The sequence below is a fragment of the Candoia aspera genome, chromosome 12 (assembly GCF_035149785.1).
Source record: "Candoia aspera isolate rCanAsp1 chromosome 12, rCanAsp1.hap2, whole genome shotgun sequence".
NCBI lineage: Eukaryota > Metazoa > Chordata > Lepidosauria > Squamata > Boidae > Candoia > Candoia aspera.
The window spans coordinates 11831810-11857973 of record NC_086164.1 but is presented as its reverse complement, the minus strand read 5'-3'; the positions used below and the strand labels follow the sequence as shown (position 1 = coordinate 11857973).

General features: G+C 41.4%; 1 protein-coding gene across 1 annotated transcript in view; it reads right to left on the bottom strand.

Annotated features, from left to right (window-relative positions):
• Window positions 1-297: 297 nt before the first annotated feature.
• The window catches only part of F8 (coagulation factor VIII), a 37302-nt gene continuing 11435 nt past the window's right edge, over window positions 298-26164 (bottom strand). Inside the window, exons 8-26 of the mRNA XM_063313431.1 lie at window positions 24426-24690; window positions 23455-23626; window positions 21069-21162; window positions 18899-19110; window positions 18031-18181; window positions 17067-17276; window positions 13760-16112; window positions 13037-13202; window positions 11833-12045; window positions 10435-10663; window positions 9894-10076; window positions 8651-8767; window positions 7480-7551; window positions 6908-6993; window positions 5454-5609; window positions 3957-4101; window positions 2711-2859; window positions 1389-1565; window positions 298-1295 (exon numbers count right to left, since the gene is read on the bottom strand). Of these exons, the coding sequence (XP_063169501.1) occupies window positions 1140-1295; window positions 1389-1565; window positions 2711-2859; window positions 3957-4101; window positions 5454-5609; window positions 6908-6993; window positions 7480-7551; window positions 8651-8767; window positions 9894-10076; window positions 10435-10663; window positions 11833-12045; window positions 13037-13202; window positions 13760-16112; window positions 17067-17276; window positions 18031-18181; window positions 18899-19110; window positions 21069-21162; window positions 23455-23626; window positions 24426-24690 (5306 nt within the window). The 3' untranslated portion in view covers window positions 298-1139. The remainder of the gene's footprint in view (window positions 1296-1388; window positions 1566-2710; window positions 2860-3956; window positions 4102-5453; window positions 5610-6907; window positions 6994-7479; window positions 7552-8650; window positions 8768-9893; window positions 10077-10434; window positions 10664-11832; window positions 12046-13036; window positions 13203-13759; window positions 16113-17066; window positions 17277-18030; window positions 18182-18898; window positions 19111-21068; window positions 21163-23454; window positions 23627-24425; window positions 24691-26164) is intronic.

The window sequence follows — 26164 nt, the reverse complement described above, 5'->3', positions numbered from 1 at the left end:
TGCAGGGACTTTTGTGCTGAGGCATCAGTCAAGAAAAACAAGGGGAGAAAGTACAGATCTTCATGAGACAAGCATCCTTTAATTACACAGTTGTATTCTCCAGCTACAGACGCCCATTCATGTCTGCATCGAGCAGATGATACGCAAATGCTGAATATGAAGTCTGGTAACACCTGAAGGGCCCACCTGTATGTGATTTCACTTAACAGGATTTGGGGACAACAGTGGTTAAAATGATGGAATCACCATTTAGACAATTACTTTTTATTATTTCATTATTATTTATTTATTTTGCTGGAAGTAGAGGGTAGTTTACTGGTAGCTTGATCCATTCAGATGTGGTGATGCGTTCTGGTGGAGGTGGTTCAACAGCAGCAGTAAACAAATCAGCCTTTCCCAACTGGATACCCTCCTGATGTGACCAATGACAATTCCCACCAGCCCCAACCTACATGGCTGCTTGTAGTCCAACACTGGGGGAAGGCTGGTGCTAGTAAATAATAAGTCTCTTGTTCACTTCTAGACACGTTGACTAGATGTTTTGGCCTCCTACGGGTTAATCTCGCTTTCAGGAGCTACTTACAGCTTCCTTGAAATATTGGAGGACAGCAAACACTTTACTATTAGGACCTCTGCTCAGCTACTATATCTACCCAAAGGCAAAATTTTCCTCCTCCTTCAGTATTCAGTAGGAAATGGTTATGATGCTTTCCTCGTCTTTTGATATCAGTGGAAACTTTGGGAAGAACATCACTGGAACAGTGATGTGGGAAGAAAGTGCACATTTCAACTCCTCCTTCCCACTAACTAAAAAGGTAAAGCTGAACATAGGAATTCATGCAGCTAACATCCTGGCTCTAAGAAGTCCAATGCAAGGTTTGCAAGGGAAGATACATTACTGTTCATAAATTCCAAAATGGGATCATAAGAAAACCCACAGCAGACAAACGTCAAGTGTTATACCCTTGCAACATTTTTCAGAGACTACATTGTTTCTTATGCAGCAAAACACTGTGGTCAAAAATACATGGGTAATTGAAGTTTGTTTATCATGATAAATAGCTTGCAGTGGGCTATCCGTAGGAGGGTTCACCTTGTTTGAGTGTTCGCCGCAAAAGCAAAAGACAGTTTCATCTTCACTAGTCCATCTGCTCAGTGTCACAGCCCAGCACCTCCATCCTCAGTGCAATGTGATTGTTCCAGCTGAGTGGGTGTATCCTCAAATACTTGGCAAATAATGGGACATCCAGAAAGTTCATCACGGGCTGGAAATAATCATGGTTTCCCTGGAAAATCTGAAACAAGGAGAGGAACGTACCTTAACTGTTGTTTTCCCCAGGCCTTTTAACTGATAAGAAAAGACTGAGCTATGTAGAAATGGGACCTACCTGTGTCTCCCCATTGTGAAGAACAGGTATCCAGATTTTGCCATTCATGCTGCTGGAAAGAGAAAACTCCTTTACAAACATGTGGGTGAAGACAGACTTCGCACCTTGAGTTATCAATCCCGTCACCCGCACCATCTTTTTAAAATTCACTTGAAGCCACTCTGCTGTGCCGTCAACCTGGGGGAGAGACAGAAATCACAGTAGCAATACCCTTGGAAGTTTCTTCAGTCTTTCTAGCTTCTTGTACCAATCACAGATTATGACGAAAGAACATAAGCTCTCTTGTGCAAATTAATTGCCACTGTATGCACAAAGCTTCCAGGAGTATACTATTTTTTCTGAGACCCTTTGTTGCAGATTTTGGAGCAGAGGAACACCAGCAAACTCTGATGCCAACATCGCATCACTTCGAAGCCCAACGAAAGTAGAATGCATTAACTGGTTTCTGATAGAATTTGTAGCACAATTCTTGGATTCTAATTCTCAAGATGGAGGAAAGCAGTGAGCCGGGCCAGCACTGGAGCTTTGATCTAAACTACTAGAACTGTTCGTTCTTCTCTGGTTTCTAAAATGTCCAGATATCAAATGCTGCAGGTTATTTATTTATCTAGTCATCAAATTTCTAGGCTGCCCAACTCCACAATGACTTTGGGTGGCTTCACAATCAAACCTGATAGAAACAATATTATATAGAAAGAGCAGTGGTCATCTGGAGGCAGCAAATCCCCCAAAATGGTTGCCCCTGACATAAAAAGGCCCAGCTGCATGTTAACCCAAGGCCTGGGAGAAGAGCCATGTTTTTAAGGCTCATTTAAAGGTAGGTAAGATGGGGGCTGCACAAATTAGTTAGGCGGAACTGTGAAAAATGCAAAGCCATCATTGTAGCTGGAATGAAAGCAGCCAAAATAAACGATGGCACAGTGCATAAAATTAGAAAATTTTAGGGTTTGGGAGGGAGGACTTAGCTAATAGAGAAGGCTCATGCCATATACTTTCTGCATGAATCTACATATCTGAGTGCTTGGTGCGGCTCACGTTTGGTCCGATCCAGCCACACGCTTTTTGTATTCTAAAATTCACCATTCATCTCTTGCCTGTATTTTTAGATGGTCTGGAGCAGCAAATCCATCTCTCTCACCTTCACTCTTGCAACTTGCAGGGTGAATGCAGTCAAGGCTTGAAAGATAATACGCATGACACGTTGCTGAACCCTCAGGCTGAACCCCCAGCCAGCATGGCTGGCTGGGGAATTCTGGGAGTTGAAGTCCACACATCTTAAAGTTGCAAAGTTTGAAAAACACTGCTATAGATATTCAATTTACCTTTGGTCTCCATGCATTTATTCTCCCTTTTGTATTGAGCCGGGCCAGAAAGGGAGACCAAGTACCAAATGCATAGTCAATCCAAGAGGAGGCAGAAATCTGTTCATTATGAATAGAATTACTCTCCATTCCTAGTGGCATGGAACAGCCTAGAGGGAGAGAAAATAGTGAGAGAAACCTAGCAACCCTTATTTAGCCTCAGTAGCCCCTTTTCTCCACCTTTGTCCCCTGGTGACAGACCTTCATCCCTTGAATGGCCTTCAGCTGTATACACTGCACGCCAGATATTTATTTATTTATTTAATTTTATTTATTTTCTATCCCGCCTTTATTATTTTTATAAATAACTCAAGGCGGCGAAGATTCCTAAGACTCCTTCTTCCTCTTTTCCCCACAACTGCAACCCTGTGAGGTGAGTTGGGCTGAGAGAGAGGGACTGGCCCAAGGTCACCCAGCCGGCTGTCGTGCCTAAGGCGGGACTAGAACTCACAGACTCCTGGTTCCTAGCCCGTTGCCTTAAGCACTAGACCAGCTGCTTTGGATCAGTACATCCTGTGTTGCCTTCATTGTGGGAATAGGTCCTGGTTGAGAGTGATTTTTACATGGATTTTTAAAATCACACTACTCTATGTGTTACCCAGTTAGCCATTTATGTTCTTATCAACCACGCAATCTTACATTTACTCACTAGTTAGCAAATGGACCTTTCTCCCAAGTAAGCTGTATAGTGCAAGAGCCAGAGTGTTGTAGTGATTAAGATGTTGAACAGGGATCAAGGAGACCTAGGTTTAAGTCCAGCCTTAGCCACAGAAGCTCCCTGGGGACTTGGGGCCTGTCCCTCTATCTTAGTCCAACATACCTTAAAGAGTTATTGTTATGGGGAAAAATGGGAGGAGGAAGTACTAAGTATCAATGGAAGAGAACATCTGTAGCTCAGGGTTGAACAATGGAGTCCTTGGTGCTCTCTGAGCTTGGCTGTTTGCTTGCAGACATTTCATGACCTGACTAGGTAGCATCATCAGTGCCAGTGAGTGTGGGGTTTGCTCCCTGTTTATGTACAGTAGCTTGTCTACCAGTATTGGTGAGGGTGTGGTTTCCTCCCTGGTGGAAAGTTTTCTCCTTATAGAACTAGGAGAAAGCTTTCTCCTTCTAAAACTACCATCCTGGTGGTCTCTGAGATCCTTTCTGCCTCAACAATTCCACCATCCTATGAATGGAAAAAAGAAAGAAAGGTCTTGTTCCATACTATTCAGGTCACAGCCTAGCAGCTCCATGCGCAACGTGTTTCGAAAGTTGAAGTGTGTTGGGTGGAGACGGATGTAGCGGGCTACGATGGGAGGGTCGAAGGCATTGTCTTTCACGCTCACAGCATCCACGTTCCCAGAGAACATCTGCAGGCAAGAAGGGAAGAGCAGCTCAATTTTCATTGGGGCATGCAAGTGGGAACAAGAGGGCTTTGCTGAGCCTGCATGAAACTTACACCCTGGGGTAGAGAACATTGACATCATCTACAGCATAACTGGAAGAGTAAAAAAGGGCTGAGGTACTGGTTTGCACATAGCCCGACCCAGATTCAATCCCCAGCATCTCCAGGATGGACTTGAGGACCACCAACTTTCTAAACATCCCTTGTTTCTTATACTTAGTACCTGTTTTAAGTTGATTTGTTGGAAGTCAAGCTCAGGGGACTTCACAGACAGGGATATAGAGAAGGGCTTTTCCACTGACTTTTTCTGGAATGTGCTTGTGATTTCCCAATCTAGCCTATGCCCTGAGATTTTCTGGTAGCCTCCCATCCAAAACTTAACCAGGTTAGGCCCTGCTTAGCTTTCTTTCTAGGTCAGCTAAATAATTTGCCCCACCTTGACTTCTTTTCAGAAGATGCTAAAATATGAATTCTCCCAGGGAGCTTTTGCTGATCAAACCAACACTAACAAGGTTTGCTTGTTGTTAGTTGTTAATTGAACTTTGAGGCTGTGATTGTTACTGAGTCATCAATTTTATTATTGGGTGCATTATTGCATCTTCTTTAATTTGCCTTACTGGAAATGTTTTATTGTGGTGTCTATTTTATTGTTAACTGCCTAGCAGATTACAATGATGTACAACCCCAACGAAGAAACAGAGCATCGCCACCTGCTGATGGTCATTCATGGATGCATCCCATTTATCGGCATGTACAATCCAAGCTATAAAATCCCTGAAGTCCTCTGCCAAGCAAGTCCACATTCTATGTTAATAAATACTGGATTCTTTTCAGAGGTATGCCAAATATTCAAATAGTCATGTTATTTTCCTGATTTGTTCTACTTTTGTTGTGATTAAGAAAGGCAAGGAACATAGCTCCCTCTCATTCTTTCTCATGCACTACTTAGTCTCTTTTCTACTCAAACGACAATGTTTTGGTCTGAGGCTACTTCACACATTGAAGAATTATCTGACAACTGCAATATCAGATTTAACACAGCCTTCTCCAGCCTGATGTATTAAATTCATAGGTACTATTGCAATCATCAGGAGATACTTAAATGTGGAAACCGGCTCCAAACTTTGACTCTGCAAGCAGCAAATTTAAAGCTCTGCAGTCCCAACACATCTGAAGGGTACAGCTGCTTTTCTTTACGAGTTTACCATCTTAAACATGCCTTCTAGCATGAAATGATAGTTTGCATTTCTTAAAAATATTAGTACATTAAAAAAAATCTGCTTTCTGATTAGAGGAGAAACACCAAAAAACAATTACCATTCTGGAGTTGGTAGAATTGCCTCTATAACTCTTCCATCCCTCTCCATCCAGACTATAGAAGATGGCAAACTGGGAGATGTAATAGTTAGATAACTTCTGCCGAGCTCCTTGTGTCTTTATTCCATGGAGGATCTTGGGTTGGAGCAGGTCCACCTGAAGGACAGGGACACTCATTTCTGATCAGCTGCTTTTTGGGAAATAAGGTTTCCTTAAAGCATCTTTCCTCAACTTCCAGATGTTTGGGATTGCACCTCCCAGAGTTTCAAGTCAACACAGCCTTCAGGAGTCATGGACTCAACACACAATGAAAAAGGCCAACATGTAGAGAGTTGCTGCCAGATGGAACAAAATGGACTACAGCTAAATATATCCGTGGTCTAACCCAGTATGAAGTAGCTTCATATGTTCACAAAAGGAACTAAATAAGCAAGAGTCGAGACGGAATGTGGCATCTTCAACTTTTCTGATTTGAAGGACAAGAAATCAATGGAATGCATAGGGAAGGGGATGTCAGGCCCAGCCCAAGAATGACAAAGAATCAATCCAGCCAAACTTCAGTTCTTTATTTGCTCACACCATGTAGAAGGAATCCTGCCAGATTCAAGCTACTCTACCTAACCTAAGGGGAAGTAACCTGGGAAGGGGCTAGTCTGAACCTCTTAGTCTTCCCACATTCCAGCTCTAGGCTGTGTTTTCTCTTCTCTTGCTCCCCTCCTTGGGATGTGCTCCCTCCTTCCTGAGAACCAGCAACGTTAGTGAAATCCATCACATCATCTCCCACTTCAGAGACACATTCCATCACAGGGGATGATTTAGCAACAGAATTCAGATGCATTACTTCTCATGTCTTTGCCAAATGGTAAGGTGGAACATAAGGTCTTCCAGAAGATCATGAGAGGAGAAAGTCTGTTTACATCATGATAAATATCGGGAAGCTGCCAATTTTACCCATGTCAGAAGGACATGTGTTAATTAAACAAGAATGGCTGCTGACCACCTTTTGATATATACATGTTCTACTGCCCTCAAAGGATGCACTGCTGCTTCTGGTCCTGGGGTCCCCCCCCCCACAATATACACACTCTGTGTAGCAGGATACATGAACCACCTGCCATCTCAACCCCTTTTAAGGCCAAATATCACTTAAGATCATTGTAGGAATTTAAAAAGTGACTGCTATTTACAGTGGTAGCTTAGGAATCATTGCTATCCAGTTATGTAAGACCTTATCTAGCCTGAAAATTTTCAAGTGCAATTAAGCTACTACAATCATCTTAAAGAGTGTTACAAGACCTTGTTCTTGTGTAGAGTAGACTACTGTATCACTCAGATTAATTACTTTCCCTTTCTCTATTGTCCAAGAGAAGAAGGTGACCTGATAATTCTGCATCCCATTATGCCAGCTTGTTATTTACCTGTATAATTCCCTCCATCCTGAAGATCATGCTTACCTGGATCCAGGAGTTCTTTTCATCAGTCCTCCAAGCGTTGACTGACCCAGAGTTGTCCAATCTGGCCAGACTGGGGACCCATTCACCTTGGACCAAAGGAAAAAGAACTGAGATTAGAAAATGAAGACTTGGCAAGCTGTGCCTCTCCACAGCTAGTCTTCCCTAATGGTGTACCTTGGACTGGACCTTAAGGCCAAAGCCAAGATTTTCTAGCCAAGGGGTGGCCCAAATAAGGCAGAGAGTGGCCAGCTAATGGAGCAGTGGCAACCAAAAATGGTGTCAATATCTGAGCTGAAAGGGTGATGCTGGGACTCATTGGGGCGCATCAATGTTTTGTCTTCCCCAAAGTTCTTACATTAAAATAGATGACAGATGACAGAAACAAAGAATATAAATATTTACAGATAATTGTTTTGTTATGATTTCACTGAATATTTATTAGTCTTTTCCACAATAAATATTCCTAGATAATATTCTGATAAAAGCCCCATTCTTTCTTAATAGGTGGCAGCAAAAAACATGGAAGAAAACCAGGATCCACTCAGTGAAGAAACCAAGATTCTACTTCTCACCATGGTGTCCTGAAGCTGTGATCTGAGAGTCAGCAATGTATCCAGAAGCTAAACCTAGAGGACTCTGGCAATCTGAAACCAAAGTGTAAAAATATGTCGTTTTTGAAAAATCCCAGCTGGAGGAAAATGAAAAATGTTAAATGTTTTTTCAGTATCGGGCTTAACCGTACAGGAGAAATAGACAAGAAAGTATGAAAGATACAGTATTTCAAATTCATCTTTAATATTCGAAATGTGTACTGTTGCTAGTAGTTGTTGTCCTTCTTGACAAGAATGAACTTACACTAACCATAGTTCTCTTAACTCTTTGCCATAGGCCGTCTTCTGCAGCTTGTACTATAGTTCCTATCACTTGCAAAGAGTAATGGGAATTGTAGTCTTACATTGGAAGGGTACCAAATAGAGGAAGGTCTAATGCAGCATTTCTCAACCCTGGCAACTTGAAGATGTGTGGACTTCAACTCCCAGAATTCCCTAGCCATCTGGCTGGGGAAGTCTGGGAGTTGAAGTCCACACATCTTCAAGTTGCCAAGGTTGAGAGACACTGATCTAATGTTTAGCGCTGTGTTAAGAAAAGGTTGCTGGCTTATAAGATGACTCCATTTTGGAGACTTGTCCTGTTTTGCTTCCCAGATTTTGTTGAGACTTTGTATCTATGTAGGGTATTTATATGTGTAAATTATGTTTTAGCACAAGTTAAGGACCACGTTAGACATAAAAATTATGTCTTAGCACAAGTTAAGGATCACTCCAGCATGCTAGAGACCTCACTGCAGAAAGTAAATGTGGCTAGGACAAAAGTACAGTCAACTGAATGTGATGTTAATTTTAACACAATCAAAAGGGTTTTTTTTAACTCTGTTTGGTCATGTCCAGTTCTTGGAGACTGCCTGAACAAGTCGCTGCAGTTTTCCTGGCAAGGTTTTTCAGAAGTGGTTTGCCATTGCCTCCTTTCTAGGGCTGAGAGAGAGTGACTGGTCCAAGGTCACCCTGCTGGCTTCTGTGCTCCAGGCAGGACTAGAACTCCCAGTCCCCAGGTTTCTAGCCTGATGCCTTAACCACTACACCAAACTGGCTTTTTTATCAATGTATCAGTTTATTTATTTATCAATTTATTTATCAATGTTCCTCCAGGGTCAAAAGGTTGAGAAAGGCTGGCTCAATTCCTTACCTTTGTTGTACACAAGGAAGAGGGCACTCATTCCTGCCTGCTCGTGCTCACTAACAGCACATTCCACCCGCCAAATCCCGGGATGAGATGGTCTCATTTCCACTGTCTCAAAGTCACCTGCCAGAAGATGCAAGATGGATAGACAGTCAACAAATTGTTTGTTCTGGCTGCTAGGTTTTGTGGAACAGGATTCCATGTATCTTTAAGGGTACCAATGTGTATAGCAGAGATCTGGTGGGATCTTCATCTAAAGGAAGAAACAACAGCTCAGGAAGGTGCCTACTGTGTTCCAGAAAGTCTCCATCCAATCTATAGGAAGAATTGGTGCAGTAGCTGAGGTCAGAATTTGGACTGGAAACAATGAATCCTGGAATAAGTGTCTTGGAGCTCTGTCAGTCACATTTATTGGAAGGAAGGTCAAGGTTACAATACAAGAGTTCAAATAAATACTCGACTTTCAAATCATATATAGGCAATCTAAGACAGCAAACTCTGGTCTGCCTTCTCACGCTTTTTCAGGGCAAGGGGAAGGAAGGTTGTGTCTTGTGAAAGTGGGACACTTGTGTCTGGTAACTGCTGCTAGAGTCCTTATCATACCATCGTTGCTACATGTAAATAGTTCAAATTCCATAAGCCAGCTAGGAGAGGTTGGGCAGTGCCCTTGTTCTTTCAGTCTTGCCTCTGATTATATAAGGATAGTGTCGGTGCCCATTTTACAGATTACTTTTAAGGATTACTAATACACTTCTAAAGCACTGATGGCATAATAGCGGGGAGGAGGAGGAAGCTGATTGTGGACTCCTTACTGGTGTAGCTTTTATTTACAAAATTTCTGACCCACAGAACAGATCCTGCTTCAGCAGAGACTGAACAACCATCTCTCAGGAATAATCTAGCTGTAAGATTCTTGCATCGTAAAGGTGGTTGAACTAAATGACTTCTAAGATCCATTTTCATTCTATGGTTCTCCCAAAAGTAAAGGGAGGCGAGGCCAAAGATGGCAAATAGCCCTGACTCATTTTAAACTTACTTGTATCTCTGTAGATAGTTTAGCTGTTTCAAATGTGACCTGTCAGGAAGGCTTTAAGCTGAATTCCTGAATTGAGCAGCAGAGGACTGGACGTGATGACCCACACGGCTACCTCTAAGGCTATGCATCTATGAATAAAGAAGCTGTTCCTACTAAATCCAGGCATGAACTGGCAACGGGCGTGCATGTTTAGCCACTCATACTGGGCCTCACCAGGGAAGAGGTTGAAGATGGCCGAACGGTACTCCTCAGCCATTCTGATGGTGAAAACTTGCCCATGGAAATGGACAGAGTGGATGTCCTCAGCACCACCTGCGTTCATCAGATACCACCTGACCCGCTGATGTAGTCCCATCACCAGCCCTGGCAACGTGTCTCTCACATGACCATTGATAGCTGGAGAAAAGAGAATGTAGAATGAGGATCTGCTCAAAGTCAACCATGCCTTAATTAGCAATTTAGACCATAAGTGCAACTAAGTGAGGTGGGGTTATGCAGCATCATAATTTACACATTGTATAAAGGATGACAGAATGGTCCTCCTTTTTCTCAGAAGACCAGAATTAATAGTCATTCCATGGAGCTCACTGCCAAAGAAAAAGCATCGGGGGGTATCACGACCAAAAAGAATGGGTGATCAGATTCCATCAGCAGATTACTTTGGGAGGGGGCAGCAACATTAACTTTGTTTTCCACACAGTTTCATTGGGAGCCTAGGACAAGAAGCAGGATGGAACGGATGTAAGGATCTTACCATAAAAGGTATTGTTGGTTTTAACGGCAGGATCGTCCATCTGAATGTGGCAAGGCAGTGGGCAGCTCCTTTCAAAGTTCTCCCCAAAATACCAGCTCTTTGTTTCATCAAAGATGGTGAAGAGCAAGGAGAATTCTTGAACAGCCAATTGCCTTCCGTGTGTGGTGCGGAGCACCCCAGACTGGCAAATAATCAGAGGCCCAATAAGACCGGAATGCAGGTCTTTTTCCTGGAACAGAAGTGAGAGGAAGAGAAGCAGAAAAAAGGATGACATTGCATTAGAACTTTTTTAAAAAAGAATTTTAATCCAGGAGCATCTGAGAGGGTGGGAGGTCACTACTTACGGGTGTCTTTGTTCACTGTTAAAAATGCATCAAAATGCTTTTGAAATTATCTTTTTATTATTTGCTTGGATCGCTGTTAATAGATTTGGCTTGAATGTTGCTTTACAATTTATTGTAAACTGCTGAGGTCACAATGGTGAAAAGGTGAAAGGTCCCCTGTGCAAGCACCGAGTCATGTCTGACCCTTTGGGGGCAGTAGAGCAGTGTTTCTCAACCTTGGCAGCTTGAAGATGTGTGGACTTCAACTCCCAGCTGGTTGGGGAATTCTGGGAGTTGCAGTCCACACATCTTCAAGTTGCCAGGGTTGAGAAACACTGCAATAGAGATATTATATGTTTAGCTAACTCAAGCCTATTTTAATTTGTGCTGGAAGGTTTGGCTTAGTTCTTAAGCCACTGTTTCATTATAAACCAGAAAAATGGGTATATATGTACAGTGATCATATATCCTTTATTATAAAGGACAGTCTCTTATTTCAGAAAGCTGTCCTTTAGATATATATATTTTTCAAAAACTCACTTTTGTCCATTAGTTGGTCATTTAACTTTTACTGTACAAATGGTACTGTAGAAATGCATTGTCTTTCACGTTCAGATGAAAAATACGGAAGTTGAACTCTCTTTTTAAAATAATTTTACATATGCTGTTTGATTATAGTTGTTTTTATTAGAATATGCATTTTTGTAAAGTTTTTCTTGGTTTTGCTCTTGCATTTTCCTTTGTAAAGCAAAGTTATAAACATAAACAATTAAATTTTTTATCCCCTTTCAGATTTGCCCCTTTTTCATGTTTGTCCTTTATTTTTTCCAAGCAAATACAGCCACCCTATATACAGTATGTGAAACACTGCGTGAAAGAAAGTTTCTTGGAAAGCAAAATTAAAATTTGACTGAAGTCCTCCTAGCTTATGCTGCCCATCATTTTTTAGAATCATGCAAACAGGGATTGGGGCTTTTTAACCTGTACAAATTTCTTGATGTGATTTTCAGGTTGCTGCATCCCTACACATTTGAATACTGGTAACCCCAGGAGAAAGCACACATTCCCCATTTACCAGGTTAACGCTGGAAAAATATGCCCATGCTTTGCAGTCAAATTCACTGGTGGTAGGAGCCATATCAGGCAACACCTTGAAGGAGTATTGCCGAAGCTGGTTTGGCTGAACAGCCTCCGGTGTCTGCTGTTCTCCATCCTCCCAGCTCCCTTTATATGGCAGTAAGTTAGAATGGAAAGAATAAGGACGGGAAGCCATGTTCTTAAAAGTCACCTGCATATAGGGAGAAACATACAAGAAGTAGAATTAGAACTTAGGACAGGGGTGAGGAACCCACAGATTCTGGGCAATGGGAAGCCCTGAACCCTTTTTCTATTCTCTAGAGCAGTGTTTCTCAACCTTGGCCACTTTAAGATGGGTGGACTTCAGCTCCTGGAATTCCCCACCCAGCTGGCTGGGGAATTCTGGGAGTTGAAGTCCACCCATCTTCAAGTGGCCATGGCTGAGAAACACTGCTCTAGACCCTGGAAATCTTAGTGTAGGAAACCAACAGTAAAACCCACTCAAAGCAAAGTTGGTCCCCACAATTTGGCCTTCAGGAAGCTATTGGAAACAGAATTATTCCAGAGGCCCTTTGGAGACCCATAATGACTAGATTGATTGTAATTGTATCTGAGTTTTGAATGATTTAATGATTATTCATTTTAATTTAGGCCATGGACATTCTGTTTTTCTTTTTTTATTACTGTGGACTGCCAAGAGTCGTGGCAAGTAAAAACAAGCAAATAAAGTCAAAGAGGTATGATTTCTCTGCATTTCTTCCAAAGTTTCAAAAAGTTGATTCATCTATCAGCCTTTGGATAAGCTTTACATGCCTAAAAGAGCAGGACAAAGCAACCCCCAGAACCTGACATCTCTCCCACCACCTGATGTTATTATGTTATGGCTCCATGATTGGCTGGTTCAGATTTAGAGAAGGAATAAAAGGAGAGCAAGGAAAAAACAATCTAGAGCCATGTTTCATCCCATAACTCATCATGAGGTTGTCAGATTGTTAACCAATGTTTTCAGTTTAGAACTACATTTCATACTGGGTGCCCTCAGACGGCTGAGTTGCATATGGCATAGAAGATAGGAAAGAGATGTCAATGAATGGCAAACATAGAAGGGGATTTAAGGGGCAAAATATTCCTTTAAAAGAATCTAGTTTAATTACGGGTGATTTGACCCCCTAATATTTTCCACCCACACATCAGTATCTCACCATGATTGTATCTTCAACCTGTCCCCGGATGTATGGCCCCAAAATGCCCAAATGCTCATCCAGTTCTCCACGGACCATTGGTTGAGTAAAAGTGCTGTCTAAATATTCTTGGAAAACCACTTTCTTATAACTTCTAGAGATCTTCCTCCAGCTGGTCTTTGGGTCACTGTGCATAGAAGAGAAGAAACTGGTGTGATGAAATGAAACCTTTTATTTGCATCCAGAGCTAGACTAGAATCGTAATCTATAATATTTCTCCATCCTCTCAAGTCTTGTTAGTCTGACTTCCTCCCAAGTCATCTGCAGTTAATTCTTCATGTGCTTTCTGGCCACATTTTCTAGATATGCTCCTTGGTCAGTTAAAGCTCTGTGCCAGCTTCCAGCAAAGAAGCTGGCCTTTCTCACAGTCTCCTGTGAATATTTCCATTTACAAAATGGCAGCTGTCCCACTGTTCCAAAATGTGGAACTGCAGAGATGGTTAATGGCAAAGAGCACAAAATGAACTCTCAGTTAAAGCTACAAACTCAGTCATAGCTGTTATCTCTGACTTTTTGTTCCTCTTCTACAATCAAGTAGCAATACTGGTCTGTCAGAGATAACATTTAGATGATATTAATGTTGACTTTAAACTAAAAAGAAAAACAGGGTTCAAATCCCACTCAGCCACACAGAGCTTACTGAATGACCTAGCTCCCTAGGCAAAGGGCTGGAAAAGAACTTACTTGTCTCTTAGATATGGGGAAGGAATATGGCTGCCATAATCCCATGTCACCTCAACCGCAGCGATGTAATACTGTCGTATTTTCCCAGTGAACATACGGGGATCCTGTTCATCTTCATAGATATCAAAGTCCTCCTTGGTCTCCTCTGTATTGCTATAATCATCATAGTCAGATTTCTTTTTCATAGCTGAGAAGTTTTTTTCTGCTGGCTGGTTGACACCTAAAGGAGTTCTGGAGATCTTCACATGAAACTTGGCACCTGAATTCTTGCTGAATGGCATTCCCACTTCTTCCTTCCCTTCCTTCCCTTCAAATACTGGTGATTCATCTCTTGAGACAGGAGTATCACTTTGTTCATTGTTAAACCCATTCATTTCTTTTGAACTATTAACTCTCTTCAACAGCTGCCCTTGAATGGCCTGACTGAATGCTAGGTGGTCTTGAGAGAGCAGATCATTTGCTGCTGGAGCCTGTTGTGTTGAGATTTTCACCTCCTCCCTTTTAATGGTAGCCTTCAAAGATTCATTTCTTAATGTTTGCCCCTGTTCTACACTAGACTTCCTCAGCTGCAGCTGCAAAAGTGTTTCTGGGCCAGCTTGTCTCATAACTGGTGCATCTTTGGGAGTGCTGAATAAGCCAGATGTATGTGCTTGTCCTGTGTTTTTTTGAGGAGAGTTGGCTTCCGAAATATTTCCTTCTACAAAAACAGTTGAAGTCAGTCCTAGCCTCATTTCCATACTGTGGTCCCTTGTTTCTGGTCTAAAATGATTGGAAATCACGGTGGTATTGATAACATTTTTCACTGCCCGAGGTAAGCTTAGATTATATTGGATTATGTTCAGTAGAGAATCATATGAAGCTGTGGTTCCGCCATCATTTGTTATTTGATGATCTCCTTTAGCTCTATCATTTAAAGGAGGCCTTGTTATAGAAGCCTTAGTCTCACTGTTTGCGATGAGGAAGTTGAGCAAAGACTGAACTCTTTCATCACTCTTGCTAGAAGTTTTTGTTTTCATTTCTGCAATAGCAGCTGTGGTTTCCTGTGATTTCACAGACCTCTCTCCTAAGTGTCTACTGCAATCATGGGAATTCTGTTGACAGGACGCTGACTTTGTCCCATCTGTTGACTTTTCTGGGCTCTCTATGTTTAGTTTTGACTGACTCTCTTCTGCCTTAGAACTTGTACCCTTTCCCAGGCCAGCTAGCTGTGATGGAGAGGTTCCTCCTTCATGTAAAATATCCCCTTTTCCAGATAAGTTTATTTGGGGAATATTTAAAATTGTATCTGCTGACCTATTTTGTGTAACATTTTGCTCCACAAATATATTCAGGGCTCCATGGGAATTTGTGACACTGGTCTTACTGGGTGCAACACTGAATCTGGGTAAAGATTCTTTTCCTGAGATATACTTGTCTTGGTTCGTTTCTTGGAAATCTCCTTGGAGATGCAGGCTATCTATTTTTTTATTAGTAGAAGAAGGATTTATAGGGAAGCTATTGTTAGAATTTTCAATATCATTAATATAGAGGGCCCTGTCCATAATATCAGTCCACCTGTCTGAATCTATTGTTTCATCTTTCTTTGGAAATAAGGGATTTTGTCTGTTCAAGAGATCTGGCAACCCAACAGGTGGATTTATCCTGAGTTGCATAATCTTCTCCCTCTCATTATCCTGAGGACTCTGCCTCAGAGGCTTTGCATCAATTGTTTCATGGTGGGACACTGTATGAATACCATTGTCACCAAGGAAAAAATCTTCGCTTAAAGATGTAGAGTTCTGTAGATTTCCAGCACCATCAGTTGGCCTGGGATTTCCAAAGCCAAGAACCTCTCTGTCTAGATTGGCTACACTTGCTAATGAAAGGTTATTATGATGTGATATTTCCTGTGCAAGTGATGAGTTTTCTGAAGGAGAGTGTTCTTCAAAACTTTGCTTCAGTAGAGGTAATTGTTCTTCTATGGGGAAAACATCTGTGGGCAAGATGTCAAACAAGGGTTCATCTAGGGATAAGGGTTCCTCAGGAGATATGAGTGGGTCAGTGGAGTTATTGTGATGGTTTTGTTTGAGAAGATGGTCAGGTTGTTCAAGGCACTTCAGCCTTTCATCTTCTGAAAATGATGTAGCATTCGGATGCTGGTTTATGCAAAGTTCGAGATGTTTACTTTTCTTGGAGAAACCTCTTGCCTGTAGGTTATTGCCTTCATTCATATAGTTTAGTGGAATGCTTTCATCAGAGTAGTCTTCATAGTCCTGGTTAAAATCCTCTTCTTGGGGACATGCTGAAATAGTTAACTTAGCTCTCATTCCCTGTTTTCGAAAATTAGGATCCAAGCATCCCAGCATCCATTTGCCTGTCTCAGGTAAAAGCAAAAACAAAACCAAACAAAAACCCAGAGAGAATGAGAGGAAGATTTATAGATTATATAAATTATATAATATAATTCACATTATATCAGAGATTCACAGTCTGGGGCCTCAGAGTTAATATGACCCTGTAAGTCTTAGGCATGGCACCCAGAAATCTTCAAAGGTCATTACCAAATTGTAACAATTGGAGAAAACGTTTAAATTGGGGATTGTGACCTCTGGCATACCACTCAGAAGCCATGAATGGCCTTCAGCCCCAAAACAGTTTCACACCTGTCAAGTCTTTAGCAGCAGAGTACAATCCAAAAATAAAGATTCATAATGAATCTAATTGGCTAAGTTTATTGTCAAGAAGGTAAGGGGTTAATATGCAGCATCTTGGAAATGGAGTAGGTCAAAACTCTAGCACTTTATTAGTGAATTCATTAAGATGGTTTTGAGAACCAATCTGAACCTCTTTTTCATAGAATGCAAGATGGAAGGGTTATCTTTTTCCTAGATAAGTCTGAACTGAAATGTCCATCACTTCATCATTAATAACATTTTCAGATACTCCCATTTCTTTCCCAGTCCCAACATCAGCCTCAAAGTGTTTTGCATCACTCAGTTTGGTTGCACTTTCTGCTAGCTATAATATCTGTCAGATTTTAGGAAATATCTAAAAGATGGACTACTTTGTTTCCAGGTGAGGTTTTTAATTGTGTCCTTTTTAATACCTGGGATTTGATGAAGGGACTAAATGATGATATAGGTTTATAATCCTCACATGTTTTCCAACTATTTTCATCCACAGCATCTAGATGTCCTCTAGATGCTGCTGGATTCCAGTTTGTAGCAACTCCTGCCTCATAGTCAATGGTCAGAAAGGGTGGGAATTCTAGCTCATCAACCCCTGAAGGCACTAAGTTGCTTCAAAGAGCAATTGACATCAACCTAACCTGGATTGTCCATGGACATGAAAACAGTCTCTCCAGAGAGAGGGAAGATTGTCAGGGCCTCCTCAAAGACTGTGTTGTGCTTAAAAGTGTTTCCAGAGAAGAAGACAGAGAGGATCTTGGTCTGGGCACCCACATTCAGGATATACCAATATACCACTTGGTTCTGGCAAAGTTCCATTTGAAGATTATCAAAGACATACCCATTGATACCTGGAAGAGGAGTGAGAAAAAGAATTCTGAAGCAAAAAGGCAAGAGTTTCAACAACAGTAAGAAACCAGTAACACCCTATGGAGTGCTCATGGGAATTGATCCAAGCTATGTGGAAAGTACCACGTTATCAAAAACTGGACTACAATCTCATTACCCCCAGCCAGCATCGCCTCTAGAAAGTCTGTTGCATCTAAGGATCTGGAACTGGATCCAGAGAAAGCTCCTCCCATTATTAATCATCCTCATCCTCATCAACATTATTATCATTTTATATCTTTTCTCAGTGAAGTTGAGGTTGGTTACATGGAACTATGCCTTAACCTTATCTCCCAGTAACAATAGACCTGTAAGATAGGTTAGATCAAGAAAGTGAGTAAAGCCCAAAGTCACCCAGTTGCAGAGGATGGACTTGAACTTGTAACTCTCTGGTCTAAAACTTAATCGCTATGCTACACTGGTTCCCACTGAGAGGGGACCAGTTTTTAGCTATTTAATCTAACCCTGCTCCAAAACAAATGTAAGGAAGAGGGAAAGTCACACACTCTTCAATAACCTGTCCCATGGAAGAAGAAAGAAATAGCAACAACCTATTCTCAGTTTTTGAGTATAAGGACATTTGGGACCCAACTTGAGTACCATTGTTAGATCTTCCACAACAGCTTCAGCTACGTCTATTGGATGCACGTGTAACATTCTTATCTTTCTTTCACTGTTCTCCACACCATTTTTTAAAATTATTCTGGGGCTACTCACTGTACATGAGGTTGGATGCATAGAACTCAGGGTCCTGGGGATTAACGTTAGCTGCATCGGTACAAGATTTTTTGATGTTCTCTGCCAAGTACCAGCTCCAATTTTCATTAAAGACAGAAAACAGCACAAATCTTGCTTCATCAGACATAACCTGAAGGAATCACAAAAGAAGGGTATTAATGGGTGAGAACCTGGGTGGTGAACTACAGATTAAGATGTTTGACCAGGAAGACCAACATTCCAAAAGTCTTCAGAGGTTGGATCGTCATCTGTCAAAGATGCTATAGTGGATCTGCACTGAGCCAGGAGGTGAACTTGATGACCTTTAATATCTCTTCCAAATCTATGAGTCTATAATTGGAGGTTGAGGAAGAAGAGGAAGGGGAGGAGAGCAATTATACGGGTAGGAATAGTAATTATTGATACTAATAGCGCTTTTTCCTCCAGATGACCAATATGGCATACATGATATGATCCTGTGGAGTAGGCTGACTGAAAAATAGTGACTGGCTCAAGAGCGCCCAGCGAATGTCTATAGCTGAGTCCTAATCCAGTACTTTAACCATTACACCATCTTGGCTGTATGAGAGTTCCTTGGAAGCGAGATGAAAATGTAACACCAGATATCATGTTCACAAGGTGTTGAAAGACTGGAGCTGAAAGAGACCACAACATTCACTTGCAGTAACTCCACATGGATGGAACTAAGGGCTGCATCTTAACCCTTGAGGGCTGTCAAAGATTTCTGCAGTCTCAATTCTCAAGGTAAGCATAACAATCTGGTAGATCCAGACGAACTGTATGGCTAGTCTAGTATTACCATCAGAACATTCCAGTTGTTTCTGCCACAGTGTAGCAATGAACAAACCTGATTGCCTCTCCGATCCATGGTTTCTTTAAAACAGATCAGGAGGGGTCCAATAAGCCCAGATGCTAAGTCTTTAGATGGTTTGATTGAGCTGTAATAGTAGCGAGTCAGGCAACGAGGATCAGATCTGGTTGGGCCATCCTCAGGCATTATTTTCCACCTGTATGCAACCACATCTTTAGGTCGTACAGCTATCAACTTCATATTCTGATCTAGGAGGAAACAAACCACAAAATCATATGGCTGAGTTTACCATTGGTTTGCTGTAGCCACGTTTTTGAACAGCTAAGCCATGGTGGTCTCAATAACACACTCTGCTAAGCCAGAAACCATGTTTTAAAAAGCCCACTGGCTTATATCATGCCAAGTCAAAGCTAAAAACCTCCCATATCACATCATAACAAGTATGTACATATGTGAGATAGGCAGCTATATAGATATACAACAAATAAGTAAATAATACAATCTGCCAAGCTAGGCTGGCTCTTCTGATGGGTCAGATGTGATCAGAATAATGCAAAGAAACTAGCTGAACAACTCATGGTTTGAAGCTAGCCTTATTCATAGTTAAGACTAGCCAACATTTATCCAGTCTAGAATATTGGAATAAGCTAGTCTGAATAATTATTATAAACAATAATTATTTTAATTATAAATTATTATAAAAACAATTATTATAAACAATAAGCGATAAATTGGTCTGGAATGGAAATGACAGAGGAAGAAAGAAGGGAAGTGAGGTACGTCCAAGCCTGAAACTTGAGCAGGCATGATGACAACTTCTAGCCCATCAACCAGCAGAGTTGGCAGGGGGGATGGCCGAGAACCTAGCTCAGCAACATCTGATGGACTAAAGCAGTGTTTCTCAACCTTGGCAGCTTGAAGATGTCCCTTGCTGGCTGGGGAATTCTGGGAGTTGAAGTCCACACATTTTCAAGCTGCCAAGGTTGAGAAACACTGGACTAAATGCTTCCCACGTCTGTGAACCCAGCCATTCAACATAGATTTTCTTTACTTTATGGCAATCATGTGAGAACTAGTGACCATGGTTTTCTTAACCGTGTGTCCTTTTAATAAATCTAACTGCAGGCATTTGCACATGTTAAGCCATAAACCCTGGTTTAGAAACCACAATGATTAGATTCACACAAGAGGCTAAGCCGAAACCAAACTCAGGATAAACCAGGCCATTTACTTAATAGATCATTGATCAAGCCATTTTGGATCCATCATCTACGTCATGCCCAGCAAGTTGGCTGGGGAATTCTGGGAGTTGAAGTCCACACATCTTAAAGTTGCCTAAGTTTGAAAAACACTGACCTACTGTACACGTTTCCTGTGCTTTCCATAAAGGAAGCCTCAGCTGCAACACAGACTGTTAGAAGGAGTCTAGTACCACCGTTTCCAACTAACATTTTTTATTAAAAGGCATAAACGTTCTTGATCTGGAAAGGTACAACTATACCAGACTCCTCCTGATTTTTGGCTCCCATAGCTTTCTTCCTACAATGGATCTCTTCCACAAGGGGGCAGTAGTGATCTTTAGAAATCCAGATGGTAATTTAGTTCCCCCACACCCCCTTTCAGCAAATAAAGCCCAGGACTGATGGAAGAAGAAAAGGCTTTTTAAAGGAGATTTGTCAATATTTCAGTCTCCTCCAACAGCCAGGGTAGCTGAAATCTGTGGACTTTGAAACCCAACAGAAACTGGATGAATACAAATGCAAGCCTCTTGTGCATTACTGGCTTCAGATTCAAATCACTTTCTAATCTTGAGAGATACAGAGCTGGCTTGAAAGTTGAAGTGGGAACACACGGGGACAGCTCTGATTGGAAGCAATAGATATGAGCTAGAAGAGGCACCGTTCCTACTTTCTGCTCCTGATTAGCATGCACAGAATAAAGAACGTAATATTAAGCAAATAATGGGCATCTTCTATTTGCTGCAAATGCTTGGCTTACCATGATGTTTGATTTAGCACAGAATGCAATATTCAGACCAGTTTCATAGGTCAAGCTGAGTGCTCAGCATGATCTGTGAACCATCTCAGCTTGTTTAACACCTCCCTCCCTTACTCTACTTCTGCATTATGTGAGAATGCAGCAAGAGAGTCATGACCACAACCCTCCCAAAGCCATTTCCCAAAAGATCCCCATTTATCAATCTTACGTCGGGGACTTCCAGTGCTGTGAAATGAGGTGACATTGGTGATTCCATGAGGGTAAATGTTGTATGGCCGGCTGGCCAAGTTCTTAAATACAATCTGAAATGAGACAGTTTGATATTCCACTCAGTGTCTGCAGCATTCCAGATATGGAACAATATGAGGTATCAAATCTAGCATAACAGATAAATGGGAACCTGTAACTTTCCAGGTAGTGTTCAATTCCAGTTCTGTCTCAGATGTGCAGTAGTTAGAGGAATAAAGGCTGAAGTCCAGCAATACACAGAAGATTATTTCTTACACTTTTAAATACCATTTCTCCAAAGAAAAATATACTGAAATTTCCCAGTGTTTTGAAATAATCAATATCGCAGCAAATAGAGGGGAAAAAAACTCCAGTTGATTTCTTGGGTTCCAACTCTTTCAAAGTCTTCAGAAACATGGATTAATATAATTCATTGCTAGGGCTGCACATGCTTCAACTACCATGCAGAAGGCAGATCTGGACTTGGCGTGAATTTGGAATTTGAGAGTTTGTCGGGAATGGTGGTTGTATCGAGCATGGGGGGTGGGGGTGGCGAAACGAATTATATTAAGAAATTGGAAAAACGGTATTACTCCTGATGTCAAGGAATGGTCATCAGAAACATGTGACCTCTCTGTTTTGGAAAAGGCAATATTTTCTACCAAAGGATGCAGCAATATAAGGCAGAGATTTTGTGATATCTTACAATAATATCTTGCATCATTTATATTATAGCAGTGAACTCATTGTTAAACCAGTGACTATTGAAAAGTATAAGTATTTCCTTAGTTTTTATCTTTAGCTTGCATTTTTAATTTTTTTAAGTTTCCCTTTTTTTGTCAGATTAAAGAGTGTTTTGTTACAAAAAATAAATACATTAAATTTTTAAAAAATGAATGCAAGTGCAGCACCTTTCATTAAGGATTTTTCTCAGGCTTCAGACGTATTAACTAGAATGAGTGGATTTCTTAAGTGGGTGACCCCCTTCTCTTCAAGCTTTCATGGAATCCTGAAAACAGTTTGTTTTGTTTTATTTATTCATTCAATGCAATCATTTATCAACTGCCCATTTCCCTCAAGGACTTGAGGTGGTTTACAGTCAATAAAAACAATCAGTTGATTGCTAATTAACTAAGGCTGTCTACACCAGTTTGCTCTGTGGGGGAAAAAATGAGGTGGTTTAATTAATTGGTGGAAGAGAGAGAAACTGGTTTGAAAAAGATTTTGTTCTGACTGACTATTCCAAATGTGGTTAGAACAAACATATGGTGCACAAGCTCTTATTGATTCAGATTATTGTATTGTATTTTGCATGGCATGGCAGAACACAGCATTCAGATTTTTGAATACACATTATACCAGCATTCTATTCATTCTTGTAAGGCTTAGTGCATTGAGCTGTTTTATTTATTTGTTCAGTCTCCAAATGAAGAGGCATCACTTCGAAATGTGTGGGATTTAGTCATAATAAAGTCTCTGTTCTACCAATTTGCCTCCTTTTTCATCTGTTTGGCAGGTATATTTCTTCTGTTTGCTCTCAGCTCTCATGAATATCCCAGAGATGCTGTGCGCGCATGAGATCCAAAGTGCTTCTTTGGAATCAGTTTCAAAGTGTGCACAAGTCAAACTGATTATCAGAGATGGCTGATAACCCTCAAATATTTTCAACCGGAAAAAAAAATAACGCAGTGAACTGAATGCTTCTGATATAGTCCATGAAGATTTTGATAATGTAACTATAGATGGGGATAATCTCAGCTAAAAATTATTTTTATCATGAAGGCTCACCACAGTGGATTTAGAAGACTGTGAGAACTATGAGGCAATGGAACAGCCTGCCTTCTGAAGTCATGGGTGTTTCATCACTGGAGGTTCTCAAAAAAAGATTGGACAGCCATTGGTCTGGGATGGTCTGATGATTCCTGTGCTGATGTCAGCCTTACCAGGTAAACCAGACAGGAAACATGACCGGATAAACTAATTCTACTTTCTTGCAAAGCTACATGAACAGAATCTTGCAAGTCTGAAAGTACAATTCTCCCACCATCTCCTTTACAACCCAGAACTAGGGAGGGTCCCTTCTGAGCCTCTTGCTCCACCCACTATGCAGCTGTGGGCTATGCTGTCTCTTATCTAACTGTTCCCTGACCGTTCTTTTTGCCCTGTCTCCCAAGGTCGTTCCCACATACCATTACAGCTGGGCAGGGTTTTGGACTAGGCAACTTTCAAGGTCCTATGCTTCTATGATATTTTAAGGGCCAAAGGATTCCAGACTGACCCAAGAGGATTTGTCTGCATGGCACTCATCTTTTTCTACTGATTGTGAGAGTGCTGGCAGAAAAGAGCATCTCCTTTTCGTCACTTACAATAAATTCGTCGCCAACTTCTCCTTTCAGGACAGGTCCCAGGATGCCCATGTGATCTGGTTTGGATGCCTTCCGCTTACTGAAAGTCGCATCCTCGTATTGCACAAACATTGCTTTCTTATACTTGGACCCAATCCGCTGGGGGCCATTTTCCAGAGACTTACTGTAAGTGCTGCAGAGGAGAACAGGAAGGCAGGGATGCAAGTCAAGAGGGTATTAGATCTGTAATGGCTTGGCAAATCCCTAGTTACCTGAATGCCTTTTTATCCATTATTTACCCATTGAAATGCTCTGCCTGGCATGTTCAATTTTACCCCCATTCACATGGCACTGACTATATTGCTTGTCTTGCTCTCAGACCATAATTTTTCCAACTTTAACTTGTTGCTTTCCATATCATTATAACCTGATCCCTCCTCTTTAACCCACCATGACAGATAAAATAATTAACACTTCTCTTTCCACTCCTTTTTACAGAAGCAGCAACCCTCTAGTGTGGCCTGTCCATAAGTATCTGTCTCTGTCCCAATTGTCTACTTGCAACAGAGGCCAATCCATTGATGATTCATCACAACAATAGCTCCCTAGGCCTAATGAATTGATGGAATATCTAGCAGATCCTGGAACCATAAGAAAGGAAACAGGACCATTGCAAAAGACACACCTCAGCCCAGAAAAGGCAGAAGTGTGACCAAGATTTATGATAATGCCACCTTAATTGTGCTAAATGTAAGTTGATCTGGACAATTACTATAGCAGGCTTTCAAGAGTCTGTACTTTACTATTAGTAAAAGTCTTTCTTCTTTCTGAGTTGGCCACTCATGAAAGGCTTGATATAAACCAGTGTTTCTCAACCTTAGCAACTTTAAGCTGTCTGGACTTCAGCTCCCAGAATTCCCCAGCCAGCATACTTAAAGTTGCTAAGGTTGAGAAACACTGATATAAACATAAAAATGGCTTGCAGTCATTACCTGTCCAGGTTAGTGGGTTTTACCGGGGCATAGTCCCAATCACCTTCCTCTGCAGCAATATAATGTGTCCAGGTCACAGGCAGTCTTTTGGCACGAGAACGTCCAGCAATCCTTGGTGAAAACTCATCCATGTCTATCACTATGCTTTCCATATCCTCCTCTTCATAATCATAATTGTCCTCATCCACAGATGGTTCTGCCATCCTCATCTTCTTCTCAGGAGGTTCTGGACAAACTTCCACTTCAATCAAGGCTTTCATGCCAGCTGGAAGCCAATGGTAAACCCAGATGTTAGCCAGGTTTCACCTTCCTTATGTTGGAAATCAAGACCTAGTGCTTGCGGAGATAGTCAACCTGCACTTCATATCTGGTGTGTTTTACTCCCAGATTGCCTGTTACTGAATGCTACTTTTCCACACAATGTGAGTTGCACATGACAGGTTCATATTAGGGAGACGGTTTTACTAGATCAGGATCTCAAGATCTTATCCCTGGCCAGATTTAATGCCTTCCCAATAGCTGTTACTGAATGGAGATACTGAAATATCCCTTTTGAACATAGACTCTGTCCATGTGGTGGAAGAATAATTGAAATGATGGAACATGTTATTTTGTATTGCTCCCTCTGCGCAGGTGCTTGTCGGGAATTGCTATCCCCATTCTTCACTAAACATCCTGGTTGTTCTGACTCGTTTTATCTTAAGTTGTTACTATCTAATCAATCTGATTTTATTTCATTGACCACAGCCAAGTACTGTTCTATAGTTTGCACAATACGTCATAGCATCTCCCCTAATTTCTTTTTAGATATTTTAGAATTTTAGGTGTTTCTCTTTTTATCCTAATTAATTATGATTTTGTTTTATTTGCTGGTCTATGACCTAATAAAGATTGATTGATCTCAAGATCTATTTTTCCATGCTGAATCAAATTTTTGTATGGAGTTGGAGAATCTCAAAATGGCAGTCTCAGTAAAGAGCTATGGACAAAATAAAGATTGGGTCAAATTGAATGTGATATGAAAATTCTAAAGTCAGATGCCTGCATTCCAGCAGTAGCTCCAGAGAATTGAATTTGGAGAGCCTTTCTGTAGATGCTTTCAGTTGGGGAAGCTTGCCAGTGCACAGAATGCCTCCTGTGGTGGGCCTGACTAATCCCAAAGCATCCATTTACCAAGGGCAAACAGTGGAGAATGGAAACTGAGAATCTCTCTAGCATCCCTAGCTTACTTTGGTCCTTTTGCTGGGCAGGTGAGCACATGTCCAGATAAAAGACTAAGCAACAATTACCAACCATTTTTATTTTCTAAGAAGACCCATGCAATCCAGGAAGGACACAAAGAGATGATCAGAAATAAAGAGATTTACATTTTGCTTTGAAACCTCCATATCGACCATGGTATCCTTTTGGGACAGCTCAGGGAGCTGGGGGTGGGCGGCGTAGTTCTGCACTGGTTCACCTCCTTCCTCCAGGGCCGATCCCAATCGGTGGTGATAGGAGAGGAGAGATCCGACCCTCGACCCCTCTATTGTGGGGTGCCGCAGAGTTTGGTTCTCTCTCCTGTCTTGTTTAACATCCTCATGAAACCACTGGGTGAGATCATCCAATACATCTCCATCCCGGGTGAGGTAAGTGATGCAGTGACTGCCCTTTCTCAGTGCCTGGGGGCTGTGGGGTTCTGGATGGGGAACAACAGGCTTCAGCTGAACCCTGGTAAGACGGAGTGGCTGTGGCTTGAT